The sequence below is a fragment of the Harpia harpyja genome, chromosome 12 (assembly GCF_026419915.1).
Source record: "Harpia harpyja isolate bHarHar1 chromosome 12, bHarHar1 primary haplotype, whole genome shotgun sequence".
Taxonomy (NCBI): Eukaryota; Metazoa; Chordata; class Aves; order Accipitriformes; family Accipitridae; genus Harpia; species Harpia harpyja.
Genome location: NC_068951.1, coordinates 39,699,769 through 39,715,401, shown reverse-complemented (window position 1 = coordinate 39,715,401; position 15,633 = coordinate 39,699,769). Strand labels below are relative to the sequence as shown.

The 15,633-nt window shown below is 41.3% G+C and overlaps 1 protein-coding gene across 6 annotated transcripts; it reads left to right on the top strand.

The window, feature by feature from the left end:
- Positions 1-136: 136 nt before the first annotated feature.
- MYNN (myoneurin) lies at positions 137-15,556 on the top strand. Of its 6 annotated transcripts, none has more exons than XR_008237423.1 (9): positions 806-829; positions 910-1,208; positions 3,148-3,950; positions 5,834-5,993; positions 6,726-6,904; positions 7,186-7,269; positions 7,697-7,783; positions 9,511-12,726; positions 13,373-15,556. XR_008237423.1 is itself a non-coding variant. In XM_052803229.1 (9 exons), exons 2-8 carry the CDS (start codon positions 943-945, stop codon positions 9,777-9,779), a joined length of 1,848 nt encoding a protein of 615 aa, XP_052659189.1. In that variant the 5' UTR covers positions 806-829; positions 910-942; the 3' UTR covers positions 9,780-9,802; positions 11,793-13,344. The 6 variants fall into 6 exon arrangements, 5 of the variants coding, with proteins under 5 accessions (XP_052659185.1, XP_052659187.1, XP_052659189.1 ...); XM_052803229.1 differs by lacking the exon at positions 13,373-15,556 and having other exon boundaries at positions 9,511-9,802; positions 11,793-13,344; XM_052803228.1 differs by lacking the exon at positions 13,373-15,556 and having other exon boundaries at positions 9,511-9,802; positions 10,228-13,344.
- The last annotated feature ends 77 nt before the right edge of the window (positions 15,557-15,633 follow it).

Here is a 15,633-nt window from a genome sequence, read left to right as displayed (position 1 = left end):
TCGGCGGGACGGTCGCGGCCCCGCTCCCGTTTCCCGCTTTGTCGCCGGTGCCACCGGTGCCGCTCAGCCCCCCCCACCCCCCGCAGCGGGCCTCGGGAGCGGGACACCGGAAGTCACATCCCGGAAGCGGCGCGCTCGGCGTCATCAGAACATGGCGGCCTGAGGCGAAGGCCCCCCCCCACTTTCCCTTCCCTTCCGCAGGTGCGTGGGCTCCGCCGCCCCTTACTCCTGCCGGCCCGGCGGCGGTCCCCGGGGGTACGGACGGCGCCCGGTTAGCCGTGCCCGGACGCGGGGGACATGGGAGTGCGTGGCGTGGCCCGGCCGGGGCGAGGGCCGCTGCGGGCTCCGGCCCGTCCAGCAGCGAGGCCGGGCCAAGGGTGAAGGCGGGGACGGGGGTCGGGTCGTGGCTCGCCGGCACCCCGTTTGCTCCCTTGGCGCCGAGGCGGCCCTTCCACCCCCCAGGGCCCCGGTGACCGCTCCGGGGTCTGCCCGTCCCCGGTCCCTGCGGCGGGGAGCGGGGCTGTGTCCCAGGAAGCGGCTGCCCCCGCCGTCCGAGCGCGGTTCGGTGCGATCCTCGGGTGGTTCGCTTCTGCTGAGTGCTCCTCGGAGCCCAGTTTTGAGATGCCAGCTCGTCAGCTTAGTCAGGGTAATCCTCTGATCTGGGTGGGGGAGCATACAGGGCGCTGCCCTCTCCCCCTGGTTCTGGCTCTAAAATTAGCAGCTCCCCAAGTTAGGAAGGATCCGCCCATCTCGCTGTACCTCGTCCGAAAGCGCTGCCACACAAACCGCCCCACCGTGATCGTGAGCGGATTCGAAAACTGACTCGTTTGTAATCATTAACTTGCTGTGTTAAGGGTAAAACAAAGTTAAATCTTGCATGTCAATGAATTTTTTTTTTTGGTTTCCCAGGTCAGAACAGAGAGGCTGCAGCTCGTTATCAAAATGCAGTATTCCCATCACTGTGAGCACCTTTTAGAGAGACTGAACAAGCAGCGAGAAGCCGGCTTTCTTTGTGACTGCACTGTTGTTATTGGGGAATTCCAGTTCAAAGCACACAGAAATGTGCTTGCCTCTTTCAGCGAGTACTTCGGTGCATTTTACAGAGATGCGTCCGACAATAATGTTGTTTTGGATCAGACTCAAGTGAAAGCTGATGGATTCCAAAAACTCCTGGAATTTATTTATACAGGAAACTTAAACCTTGACAGGTAACATACGCTATTAAAGGGGGAAAGAGACTAGGGAAATAAAGTTTGTGTTAGGACAGTACCGGATTTTTTGTTCTTTGTAATAAGTTCTGGAGGAACAAATAGTAGTGGATATGATGCATATTAACAAGTTGAAGATCATCTGTTTGTATGTTTTAAAATACCACGTGACATGCGAGTGCCAAAACAGAGGTGTGTTGTCTGATATTTCGCTGACTGATAGTTTTAGTCTCCCAGCCTTTCTGTCTGGATAGGGAGGGATTAAAGATCTTGCGTGATTACCAGCAGAGGGAAGGATAAGTGTATTCTTTCTGAAGTTGGATTATGGGAGTCCATTTTTGCAGAGAACACACAGAAACTGTGTATGACATAGAGACTAAAGTCTGAGGAATGGATGAAGATAGGCACAATTTTTAAAAAATCGCGTCTGTTAGAATCTGCATGATCTGTTACTTAAAATCTTAAATTACAGTGCCCAAAAGGAGTCAGAGAAAAAAGCATTTCCCCCCCTTAGTGCATTGATTTTGTGGCCGTTGTGTTGCCTCACATACAATGAGGATTCTTTGCAGTGCTTTTCTCTCAGCGAAAGAAAGAGATTATCCCTCATGAGGGAAGTGTGACTGCTTAGAAGTATGTAGTCCAGGATTTTTACTCCTTTCTCAATGACTGGTGTCAAATGCAGGTTTAAAAAAACTTTTGTTTCTGCTGAAGTCTGAAAACTCGTACTCGATAATTTAAGTACACAGATGCAAGGTGGTGGTTTGTTTGGTTTTTTTAAATTACCTACAAACATTAACAGTGATAGAGCAGCGTACGCAGCTATGTGGTGAAGTTAGTGATTGATGCTTTGCAAATTACGTGTAAGCAGAAGTGTGCAGCGTTCTTGATGTCTGTCTGGGACAGCAGCAGGAGAGTTTCTGGATCCATTCTGAGCAGTTGAGATCTCTGAAGGAAGAGGAAGGTGAAAGTACCGTTCTCGCCCAGGGAGAACTATTTGACTAAAGATGACACCTGCAGGTCTGCCCATGTGCAGCTGTCATCTTGTACTGTATCCCTTTAGGTGATTGCTGCAACTGTCTGCAAATTCTGTTGTCTTCCGTGTGCGAGTGACACCAGGAGGGTGTACTTTGAACTCGGTGCTAGTATAATACAAGATACTAAAACAGTTGTATTCATCTACAGAGAGTAATTGTGGCTAGTTGCTTGTTTAACTACATTTACTGTGTAATAGATCGTTAGAATGATGTTGTTTACCATTAATCTCTCTTGATAGTGCTGTAAATCCATAAATGCATTGATGGTACATGTTGCTACCTTTTCCAGCTCAATTTTTTCTACACCATCGAGGCCTGCATTGCAGGAACTGCAAAATAGAGTGTAGTAGTTTAAATGAGGACTTCCGTGGTGTTAATGTTGTCTGTGCGCAGCTGATACAGAATTAAGACTGTTTGCAAATCGTTTTATAAAACAAGATTAATACCTGCCTCACAGAAGTGCTGAGGTGAATGCGCCACTTGTGAATTACTTAAGGCTTTTGCCAGAAGGATTATAGAATGGTAATCTATGCATTTTATTCTCCAGTACTGTGATTTCTGAGCGTTTTGGACCAACAACCCCATGTCTAGCCTCACCACCCTACAATTGGACTTTTACCTTAAAATTCTACAAAAGGCGTGTAACTGAAAATAAAATTCTCAGTTCTGTGGATCCACAGACCCCATTAGACATGGGCCATCGGTTCGGGAGTAGTTGTCAGACTGGTGGTGTCTTGGGGCACTACAGCACTAAGAGATTAGATCTTGCTGTACGTGTTCGCAAAGTTACATTTTCTGACAGTGTCACTTTTCTGTAGCTGCGCTGTCTGTATTTGATACGGTTGGTACAGAACAAATGTTTGCTTTGTGCAGAATATCGTCACCCAAGTCTTGTTTTCTTGCAGCTGGAATGTTAAAGAAATTCACCAGGCTGCTGACTATCTCAAAGTAGAAGAAGTGGTCACTAAGTGCAAAATCAAGATGGAAGACTTTGCGTTTATTGCTAATCCCTCTTCTACAGAGACATCTAGTATCACTGGAAACGTTGAAATGAATCAGCAGACTTGCCTTCTGACCCTCCGAGATTACAATAATCGGGAGAAGGCAGACGCTGCTTCTGCAGAGTTGGTTCAGCCACAGGCAAAGAAAGCAGCTTTAGAAAAGAAATCTCCTCAAACCAAAAAGCGAAAGAAGAATTTCAGCTCCCCCAAAAGCATACAGAATAAATCTGTACAATATCAGAATGATGTGACCGAGAACACATCCATTGAAATGTTTTTAGATGCAAATAAGCTGGCCACCCAGATCACGGAACAGGCTGCCCAAGGCAGTGATAACTCGGAACTACAGCTGGCATCTGTGGTGGAAAGCGAAACATTGGCAGCGCAGGATATCCTAGTTCAGACGATGGCAGCAAAACAGAAACGGGGAAAGCCTCAGCAAAGCTGTGCACTGAAGGAGCACTGTATGTCTAACATAGCCAGTGAAAAGAACGCTTACCAGCTGGAGAGTTCGGGAGAAGAACTTGACCAGAAGTACTGCAAAGCTAAGCCGGTGTGCAACACCTGCGGGAAAGTCTTCTCAGAAGCCAGCAGCCTCCGTCGACACATGAGAATACACAAAGGAGTGAAACCGTACGTGTGTCAGCTTTGTGGGAAGGCATTCACCCAGTGCAATCAGTTGAAAACACATGTAAGAACTCACACAGGTAAGCCGCTGGCCTTGTCTTCATGGACTGTGGAGACCTGGAATCGCAGCCTGTGAATGCAGGACTAAAACGATCTTTGCATTCTGACTTCTTCCTCTAGAAATTGTCTGCTGCTGGTACGCGTACGGGGATAGTACCTGTATCCTGGTAGCATGAAACGTTTCAGCATTTTTCAGTACAAAATCATAGTTTCTACCTTAAATAGCTAGAGAGGACTTTATTAGTCTGAGCATCTTGATTTCTGGAAAGACTCAGAAGAGCTAGCTACCCTTTAACTCTGCAGAGTGATAGAGTGCCAAAAACTATTGCCAGTAGAGGACAAAAAACTCGCTGTACTTGATAGCAGAATTTCTGTTGCTTTTTTTGAAACTTCAAATCCTAATACATGTTTGATAACAAAAGTGGGAAAAAGTGCGATCTTGCGACAAGTAGGTAACTTCTCCCATAGGGCCTTCAAAAAAGGCAGGGGAGGTGGCTGAATTACTACAGCATTTGGGATTTTATTTAGCAAAATGTGCAGTTGAAATGCGTGATGGTCTTACGATCTCTGCATTTGATAACGTTACCAGAAGTTTGTGTTGTGTCAAGAGCTACTGAACAAAACATCAAAGAGAAATCAATTATGAACACTTAAACGTTAAGACAACATGTCTGACTTAAAAAGATTATGAACAGCAAATTGTTGGGGCCTGGGAAGACAGATGGGAGAAGTACCGTGCTTGTCTTTTCATACGTTCTTCCCTAGAGATGGAAGACTTGGTGCCGGGTTAGTTCATTCTTCAGGCTGATCTGGCATAGCTGTTCTTCTGCTGTTGCCTTTGCTGCTGTACTTAGCGCAGTGAGCAGCAGAGGGGCCTGGTTTATGTAGTTTTCTTCCTTTTGTGGCTGGCATTCAGAATGCTGAAGTAAGAGTCAATTGGATAAAAAGTTGTTTACTTTTGCTCTTTTTCCCCTTTGGAAATCTCTGAGCAGAGGCCAGCAGTGGAGCTCTTTCCAGGAAGCTGTGAAGTAGGAGATGTTGAGGTGCAGCTGCAGGAGAACACCTTGCTCTTTCTGTAACCGAGGGGGAGAATTTCCAATATTGTCAGCCAGTGACTAACCAAAGATTCATATGCGAGATGGAGCTTGTGAGCAGTATTCAGGGACAGTTTGCTGGTAGGAACGTCGGCTGCGCTTTCTACTTTTGAGGGTGTTGTACTGGGAATTTTTGCATGAGCAGGTAGGGAATTTCATGGTGTTGGTTGCTAGATGCAGGTTAGATGTCTAATGCTTTTATTTTTGAAGTTTTTTTGTACACAATATACTTAAGAATTGTTGAGTTCTTGGTCTGGTGGTGCACTGCCATGGAAATGCAGACAGGCTCTTTTATACTGTCACCTAAGACTGCGGAGCTGCACCATCTATTACATGACCACAACTGACCACTAAGAGAACATGAATAGTCAGAGAAGTACCTGTAGCATTCTACAGCAGATGCTAATGAGAAATTAGTGAGCACTAGACTGTACGTTGAAGACCTGTTGCTGTTTGACAGGCAAGAAAAAGCAGATGATTTACTGGTTGTTCATCTTAAATGTTCAGAATCATGAATAGACATAACCAGCAAAAAGTCTGAAAATGTAGTAGCATTCTTAAAGTAGTATGGGGAGAATGGCACTGTTAAAAATATTATTACCTTTGTTTCCCAAAAGGTAATGTGTTATAAAATAGTCTGTTAACTGCTGTATTCCTGGCATGTTCCACTTCAGCGGACTGATTACGGGATGTTCCAAGATGTTATCTGTAAGAAGTATTAGAGCGGACACCTGAGCTTTGGTCAGGTAATGGATTGGAAACCTTTCTTAAGTAGATGCAGAGAGCACAAGGGTTTTATTTTTCACTAGGGGAGAAGCCATACAAATGTGAGCTATGCGACAAAGGCTTTGCTCAGAAGTGCCAGTTAGTGTTCCACAGTCGGATGCATCACGGAGAAGAGAAACCATACAAATGTGATGTCTGCAACCTGCAGTTTGCAACTTCAAGCAATCTGAAGATTCATGCCAGGTAGGCAAAAGTGACATCCTGCAAATGCTTATCCATGTGTTTATTAAAACAGAATAATTTACTCCAGTGTGAGCAAGAGTTACACATTCACAAAATTTGGTCATTTCTACTCCTTTTCTGGTGGGTCTTCTCTCACGCTGCGTAACAGAGTAATTACATCTGTGGACTTGCTCATGAGGGAAGCGATTTGTGATTTATGAATGTTACAGCCTACGCGCTGGTGTCCTTAGGGCAATGGTGTGGGTTTTGTTTTAAACTGCTTGTAGTACCAAAGAGGAGAGAGTTCCTTGCTGGGAAGTGAAACAGAACAGTTCTCACTGTTCACTGCTATCTGCATGGGGCTTTTAATTTTTGGCAGGAGCAGGAATTACATTCTCTTGTTAGGAATCATGATTTTATCTTTCAGTACACTGTAACGCAAAACATGGCAAGTTCTCATGGTGCACGTTACACGTGCAGGGCCTGTAGTTCAGTTCAGCTGCCACTGAAATCACGGATGTGCTGATTCCCAGAGTCAACAGACAGTGAATTTCACTCTGTTGAGAAACTGCTAACTCGAAACCAAACACAGGTGTTTTGTTTTGGTGTTTTGTTTTTTTTTTTTTTTTTTAGTTCACAGAACATTAGCACAAGGAACTTTGGGGATACAGTTCTAATTGAGGAAAGTTACTTAACCGTGTGTGTTGCTTCCCTTTCTGCCAGGAGATCGCTGATGTCTGTGTCTGTTCACAGGAAGCACAGCGGAGAGAAGCCCTACGTGTGTGATCGGTGCGGTCAGCGGTTTGCTCAGGCCAGCACGCTCACCTACCATGTGCGTCGCCACACAGGAGAGAAACCTTACGTGTGTGACAGTTGTGGAAAAGCCTTTGCCGTCTCCAGTTCTCTCATCACCCATTCCCGAAAACATACAGGTAAGGCGGGGCAGAGCACTGCGGTACTGGAACAGGCCTGGCAAGGGAGGACTGGCTGCCTGCAGAGGGGTTGGAGATAGGTAATGACCCGGAAATCTGTAGATTGGGAGTTAGTTACCTCTGAAGTAGTCGTCCAGCTCCTTTCTCATGTTTTTTCCCTTTGACTCCAGTTTAGGAAGCTCTTTCTCCCACTGGACATCACCTCTGTTTCATTTTGATTTGTTCTTTATGTGTATTCTGGTTTATATATTGAAATAACAAACTCCTTGTGTTTCCTTTAGGAGAGAAGCCATATATCTGTGGCATTTGTGAAAAGAGTTTTATTTCCTCTGGAGAGCTCAATAAACATTTTCGGTCCCATACAGGTCAGTTTCCAGACAGGCTGCTTCCTGCACTATAAATAATATTCTACCTTTACCCTTTTGCCTTTAAAACAAACCGTATTGTGCTGTACTTGAAAGTAGCAGAGTTTCTTAATTTATGTATCTCTGTGTTAATACAATTTAAAGAAAATATTTGTGAATTTTTAGTTGCCTTTTTCAGATTAGTATCTGTGTAACGGCGTAGGTGTTGATGTATGATCATGGCTTTACTTCTAACGTTTGGGGGTTTTTGCTTTGTTTTAATCGATTATTCTGGAAAGGATTTTATTCTGAATACAGACACAGACAAAATAACAGAGTAACAAAGTTGTATTTTAAAATACAACATTGAAATCCATTATCCTACATCTCTAACTGTGTTTTCTTTGAATTTCAAGATGGTTCTAACTGCCAAACAAATTTTTTTCAGGTGAAAGACCATTTATCTGTGAAATGTGTGGAAATTCTTACACAGATATAAAAAATCTTAAGAAGCACAAAACGAAAGTTCACACAGGTGAGTTCCTTGTGCAAAGAAAGGTTAAGAAACTACATCAACTGTTTTGTCTTCAATGCTGAATAACATTTTTCTTGCTCATTCATGCCTAAAATTAGAAAATAAAAGATTTTTGGATAGTAGCTCTCTTTAGAGCCAAAAACATCCGCTTTAGAGGTACCCAAACCTTTTAAAGCATAAAGTACACACTTTAAAGTAGATTCAAGACAAATTTTCAAGCATTTGCATTGCTATAGCAAACACATGTTGAGCAACATAGAAGTGGATTGCTGCTGACAAGAATTTCTGTACGTGAATATTTACTTTCTTGTCCTAGTAACTCATGAGAGCTTCCCCCATGAAGGCATAGTCTGAGTTGTAGGAGATGTTTTACCTCTTCTGAGTATGCTGAAGGAGTATGTCTGTACGGGGGTAGTAACTGAGGTGAACAAGGCATACTGGTTACAAGAATTACTTTGCATCTTGAAGGCACAAGTATTTTTAATGTGACAGTGAAAGGGTTTTTTTATATATGCAGTCAATGTTAATCCAATTCTGAGCTGGATTAGCAAACACACGAGATCAGACAGCTGGCAAAATGTTCCCAGCTGCGAATACTGCTTAAAAAAGACTTTTCAAATACATTCAGTTCCTATTCTAGATACCAGATTTTGATTAGGAAGAAATTTGACATATATTACTTGCCTATGGTACAAAGCAGAGAGATGTTCAGATAGCCAGCCTCTTTCAACACAGGCTCCATGCACCTCATTACCTGTCCATCCTTAAGTGTATTAACCATAATTCCCTTGCCTCTGTCATACGGAAAAAGGAATAATAGGTGTCTGTGTACATCTGGATTGGGAGGGAGAGGATGAGAAAACATGAGTCATATGCAGAGGCACCTTTGAATGTCAGAAGCCTGAGAAGCCCCGTTTAGGAAGGCCCCAGTGCAGCAGAAAGCCAGTGGAAGCAAGGGTGAGGCGAGAGCAGCAGCGAGTGTGGAGAGAGTGTGAGCTGGGAGAAAGAGCTGCCAAGGCAGGTCCGCTCTCGTGGAGAGGCAGAAGGCAGACAGGAGTGCTTCACCACTGAAATAACAGGCGTCAGAGCACGCTTTGATAGAGGAAGGGTCAAATATCTGATGTGGCTTAATCAGAAAGCCGTCCAAGAGCAGTGGCAGACTGCATTCAAACAGGAAGGCGGTGAGGAATCTGTTAACAGTGATTTCAGTTAAGAATAGCAAATCATTTCTCAAGTGACTGGGTAAAAACCGTAATGGGTCTGGCTGGTATGGAGTTAACAAACGTTTTCTTCTGAAGAACTTTATGGATAAGTGATATATTGTACATTGCTATCTCAGATAAAAGAGGATGCTTGGATGTGGCTGTGGTTCTTAGATTTTCAGGGGTGGAAAATCTCAAGGAAACCTTCATAATTACATTTTTTCCAGAGTTCCTTTGTTCACTGTCACGTTAAGGATTTGTTATCTTCTGTACCATGCCAAGTAGAGATCAAGTTGGAATGCATCATCTGTCTAGTTGTCATGCTACAAGCAGCAGAGGATGTGATTCTCAGTGCTTATGTTGTATTACAGCTCATTTTGGCTTCGCGGCACATTGAAGCCACTGACAGCCCAGCTGCCCAGGCAGTCTTTGACACACCAAGTGTTTGTTCTGACAGTCATTTGAAAGGGAATTTGAAGAATTTGCGCAGGAGCTTTGAATGTTTCTTTCTTTTTTTCCCCCCAGGATCTGAAACTCCCCCTGATTCTAATGCACTTGATAATTCTTTCAATGAACAAGAATCCATTCAGAGTCAGAAAAGTCCTTTATCGGAGTCTATAGATGTGAAACCCTCTGAGATGTCTTTAGCACTTCCTCTTCCCATTGGGACTGAAGACCATCAGATGCTGCTTCCCGTGACGGGTAGTCAGTCTCCTTCATCAGAAACATTACTAAGATCTGCTGTGACTGGATATTCAGAACCTCAGTTTATTTTCTTGCAGCAGTTATACTGACAGTGCAGTACACAGCCATCAAGGTAATTTGGTAGTGAACTTGCATACGTTTGGTAAGATGAACATAAGCAAGCAAGCAGTCACACTTTTTGAATTGGACTTCTTTTTTTTCCGCTGTGTAAAGACACTTGTAAGGCATTTCCATTGTGCAGTGCTGTCTTTTGGTTTTTGTTGAATTGTGCTAATCTACAATCAAATTTCTATCTGCAATTAACACTGATTTCCAGGAGACCATTCCTCTCCAGCAACACCTGCCTTAAGAATTCTTTGTTAAATATGTTAATGTATTTTGGAGATCTCCTCCCGTGCTCCTTCCAATCTGATGTGTCACATTGTCATTTGAGAGCAGACATTTTAAGCCATATTTCATAGTTTAATATTAACCCAGATGTGTAAGGGGAAAAACGTAATTTGAATGTACTAACAAGCTTGTACTCCTGCATTCCAGGGTGATACAATGGTACATGATGGAAGGTAGGCCAGTGCTCTGGTGAGGTGCTTGCAAAGAATTACTGCTGTCTGCCAGAAGTAGCCGTCTTCAGTTTAATTCTGACCAGAGGGAAAGAAAGTTTTGTGTATATTTTCTGGGCAAGGCAAGTAAAGGAGGGTTAATTTTTTTCTGTAGAGTGGTAAGTCAGAGGGTTCTAATGGCATAGATACTACTGGATATTCTTTCCAACAAATCACTTTTTCTTTTTTTGTTGTTTGTTTGTTTGTTTGAAGTGAATCCAGCATTGTTGTATCTTGCCCCAGATTTATTTTTCACATCCCTAAAATGCCCTGGTTTTGGCACAAACAGCAACATTTGCTCAAAAGGAGAGCTGGAACACACATGTTGTAGATGAGATGAAAAGATGCATTGACTTAATTGTGAGGCACAAATCATAGCTTTGTAATCCTTTTACAGTAGTGCTTCTTCTTGTGCTAGACAGTAGGTACAAAAGAGGAAGTAAATTCTGCCTTTCACTGTGAAAACAGTAAGTGAGCGCTATGTGAGGGGACATTAAGGAAGAATACAACAGAGCAGATTGATATTCTTACAGGGAAGGTTTTGTTAGAGTACGACTGATTTGTTTTAATTAAAGTATTTATGTATTGCTTTACCTCTCATGTCACTTGTCCACAGTAACTGCACAAAACTGGTATCTAGTAAGACCTAGGTAAAGGTAGGTTTTATTACTAGCAATGTACATTTTTAAAAAGCAACATTTTTAGTGTCTTGGTAGGGTCATTAGTTAAAGATTAGTTGTCAATAGGAGTACTTTTATACTCCATTTTGCCAGTTTGTGCCATTAACATAATGTAAGCATTATTTAATTAATCATCAAATAGTAAGGAAACAGTTGTAATACTGTACCAACAACGCATTTAAAGATATTATTTGTTGGTTATTTACTTGGTGCTAGCATTTTATTTCCACTGATGCCTTGTGTCCAGACACTGATAAATAGAAGAGCATAGGCGATACCTCTTAACTGATTCTGTTCTACATGGAGTAATAATTAATCTGCACCTTAATTAAACAGACTTATGAAAAATTTCTTGGAGGATTTCATTTAAATATTCTGCAAATGATCCCTTGACTCCTGAGTGTGACTACAGATTTTTTTGTTTTAATTTCTCTTCCTACTTGTTTGTAATTGTAAAGTAATAGACTTTTTGCTTCTTTGTGTTGATCATCTTAGTATGTGGCATGTTTAAAACTCTGCTTCTTGATCATATTTTATGCTTTAATATATGGCGGATTTGCAGATAAAGTCTACTGTGGACAGCAAGGACTACAACCGTGTTCACCAGGAACATTCTTAATGCAGGCATCTCTAACTCTGTCCACTGGAGCTAATTACTGCCATATCTGGCTGACCTTCATTTTCTTTGCTTACCTGTACTACCACATTTATAAACAGCTGATGTCCTTCATAATGCTGGCAAAGGACAATGGATTAACTTCTCTGATTTTTTTTGTTTGTTTGTTTGGCATTTCCCCTTTTCCTCCCCCCTTTTCTTTTTTAGCTTCTGTTGTTGATGTAGCGCCTGAAGGATTCCTTAGCCTTGCCATTTAAGACTGAAGAACCACAAAGACCAGGATCTTGACTCTGTAAAAAAAGCGAACACTGTGTAGCTTGTCCTAAGGCTCCTCTTTACTTTCTCTCTCTGAAAATAGAGCAGAAGTCTTGGGATAGACATAGGCTTAGTCATGGATACTGAAAAAGAACAATACCTTACAACTGATAAGTTTCATATTTAAACAGCTTTGGAAGATGAACTGATGATATGCTGCTGTTATCTAAGGAAAAGTATCTGAAGATTAACATATCCAAGATAAATGACCACAAGAGAGAACTAGCTCTGGAGAAAAAAAAAATTTAAAAAATTACATTCCTACATAGAAAATGCATTCCATAACAATGTTTGTTTGGACTGGTTTTATATTTCTAAAATTATAGCTTATTACTGTATTCTTAGATTTCAGACTTTTTTAAAAAATACAGTGCTTAGATTTATACAGGATTTGTTTAGATACTTAGTAACACTTGCTTTATTAGTCATTTAGTTTTCTTTATAGACAAGAAGATAATCATTATTTTTTACAAGACAACAATTTTAACCTTTCTTAATAGAATACACAGGCTTGTAGTTTTGTCTTGGAGCAATAATTTAGTGACCTGCGCTCTTGAGTCCCCATCTGAGAGTCTTGATTTTTATCCTCATCTTTCATGAAGATATCTCAGCTGCTGAGGTATGATCTCTATGAACTGTATTCATTTACTAGAATATAGATTTTAAAAATATATATATATAAAAAAAAAATGTTTGTAGGTGTGTTCAGGCTGGGTGCTGTAGGACCTGAAGAAGCAGGTCTGTACTGTACCTTTTGCCAATAGATGCATGGAAGTCAGCTGCACATCTAATTCCTCAGCTTAAGGATTCTGAGTTCATTTTGGAGGTACAAGGTTTATAACAGTATTGATAATTTCTGTAAGGGATTAATATGGGAAAGCATGGAATCTTTTTAGGCAGACATCTTCTTGAGACCTACCTGCAAAAGGAAGGAGGGAATTTTAATGATTCCATTAACAGTAATGTAGAGAAAATGACATGATTTGTCACACCGTTGGCACTGAAGTCAGTGGAAGTTTTGCCTGAATAGGTTAGCTGTATCTCTGAACTGGCTGTTCAGAAATTCTTACGTGAGAATAGCTCCTTATATGACACTAACTTCCAAATTTTTGCCTATATGTGGGCACAAAGCACGACAACTTTTCTGAAATCATGCGTTCCAAAAAAAGTATGGACAAGGCCCATGGTAAGGGTTTCAGGGCTGTGATCTTGGGGAGGCTATTGCTAAGCCTTGCAGAATTAAGTTCAGATAAGAACTAATAACTGATTTTTTGGTTAAATTATTTTTAAAGTATCTTTCATGTATATACAATTTTTCCTCTGTTATTTGTATATACCTCAACTCTCAATTTTATAATCCCCTGGGAAGGGAGGGAGTTGTACATATTTAGCCTGAAGTGTTTTATGTTAGACTTTAATAAACTTGTTTTGTAATTTTCCCTCACCTTGTGTCTCCTGTTTATAACTGCAAGGGGTAGCAACAAAAGAAGGAGGGAAGCAGTCTAACATAACCACCGTCAAAGCACCCTGTCAGAAGGATGCGCAGTAGCCCTTGGCGCAGCATACTAACACAGCAAGGATCACTACATTTTCTTCTTGGCAGTAAACACACCTGATTTTTCTTATAGAAGATATCTTGGGTCTGCTCAAACTAAATTAAACAAAAACTTTAAATACAATCTAGTATAATGACTCTTAGGTTAATTTTTTTCTACTTGTTTTGAGGTGTTGGGGGATGTGTTTGGGGGTTTTGTTGTTTTTTTACAGAGTGCTTTGAAGATGTATATTTTATGCTAAAGTAGATATTCAGTGAATTTCTTTGTCAGAATTTGTATCTTAACTTATTTTTACTAGATTGTTTAGTTTTACAGAAGGTGGTATGGTGGCTAGAGCACACAGTAGGACTTAGAGAACCTGCACTGTACCACTAGTCTGCTGGATCAGTCATTTTCCTTCCCTTTAAACTGGGGCAAAAATGCTGCCTTTCAGGAAGGCACTGCAAGTTCTGGGAGCTGAAACAATGGTTTACAGAGCAGGATTATGCTTGCTTTAGCTACTAGAATAACTTAGTCAGAAGAACATGGCAAAAAATTCTAGCCTGTGTAAATTCTCTCACTCCAAAGAACACAAGATACACCTTAAGAATTTCAAGGTTTGGTTTTCAGAGAAAGGAAAGCAATAAATGTCTCTGGTGTAAGCCTCTTTAAGCAATACAAGTTTTTGCACAAATAATTATTTTAGTTTGCAGGAAGCTGTTTATACAAAATTCAGTAGGAATTACTCTGCAGACCTGTCTTACAATGGAATATCAAAGTAAACTAACACAAGAGCTATTTTTATGGATATTGTCAATAATGCAGGGTGCTCTTATGGGCTGAGCATCTTGCTGTTAAACAAGGGTTCAGACAGAGTACAAATATTTCAAACACATATGCTAGCATTTTTGAAAGTAGATGCCATTTATCCTGTTACGTTTTGTGTATGATATTGTTGCCATCTTACCACATCTACTAAAAATAAAATACAGCTGTTGGTAGAGCTGGGACTGACTTGGTAGATTTTGGTCCCTGTTACCACAGCAGATTAACAAATGTCATTCATACAAGTAAATTAAGATGCAGTTTGGGCAATGAAATTAGCCTGAACTTCATATACAGGACAAGGGAAAGATGGATGTATGGAAAAAATACACCTTGATCTGAATCCTGTAGCAGTCTTTCTGGCAAGAAATTCTATCCTCAGTGTCAGTACTGAGAGTACTCGCTTTAGAATATCACAGTATAACCTGCAATGCTCCAGAGCAGCAACGCTCAGAAAAATACCAACTTTGATAATACAGGCTTATCTAATTATTGAGAAACATCAGAATTTTCATAGCATGCAGATTCTTAAACAATCACGTTCAGTGTATCCTCAACTTTTGTTCTCATTGCTCTGTTCTTCCTGTTTAACAATAGTTAAAACATAAGCTCCTCTCTAGCATAGGGTTTTCATAGTGTGATGTGTGGACTTTGTGCTTAACAAGATGACTAGAGGTTAAGATGGCCCTGTGCAGGTATGTAGAACAAACATACCTGCTCTGTGGGCTTACCTCTTAACTCCTCTTACGATACTAAGTGCTTTTTGGAGCAAGAGAGCCTGACTAATTTGTGTTGGGGGGGGGGGGGAGTGGGTGAAAAAAAACCAAACAAAAACCTCCAGATACAACAGCTATCAGTAGCACCTTGGTCATTTCAGCATGGTAAGGGGTATCCATACCTCTCCCTGTTCCTACACTACCACTGTGATAATACAGAATCAGAACATCAGCAGTTACATCACTGCTGCTTAGGTATTATTGTTGAAATTACTTTCTGATCTTTTTCTCCTCATACTTCAATCTCATAGGTCTTTTGCCTGCGTGCACATACATTCACAGGTTATTCTGTTACTTTATACTAATTTTCAACAGGCACATTTAGACATGGAGAAGAATGCACTAGTGAAAGTCTTAGGACAGCAGAGGTTTGCTCAATTTGGTGACTTTTCCTATTTAGGAGCATAGAACTAGTCACTTCTACAGGTATGAGCAGAGTGGGTGGAAAAAAGAAACAAGCTGAGTGATTCCCAAACTTCTACGAAGTCTGTATACAAGCTATTAAACTATGTTTAACTACCATTATGTGCATGTGTTGTCTTATTCATGTGTAGGAGTTACCACGTGGCTGTAATGATAGAACTCTTTTTAAACAGT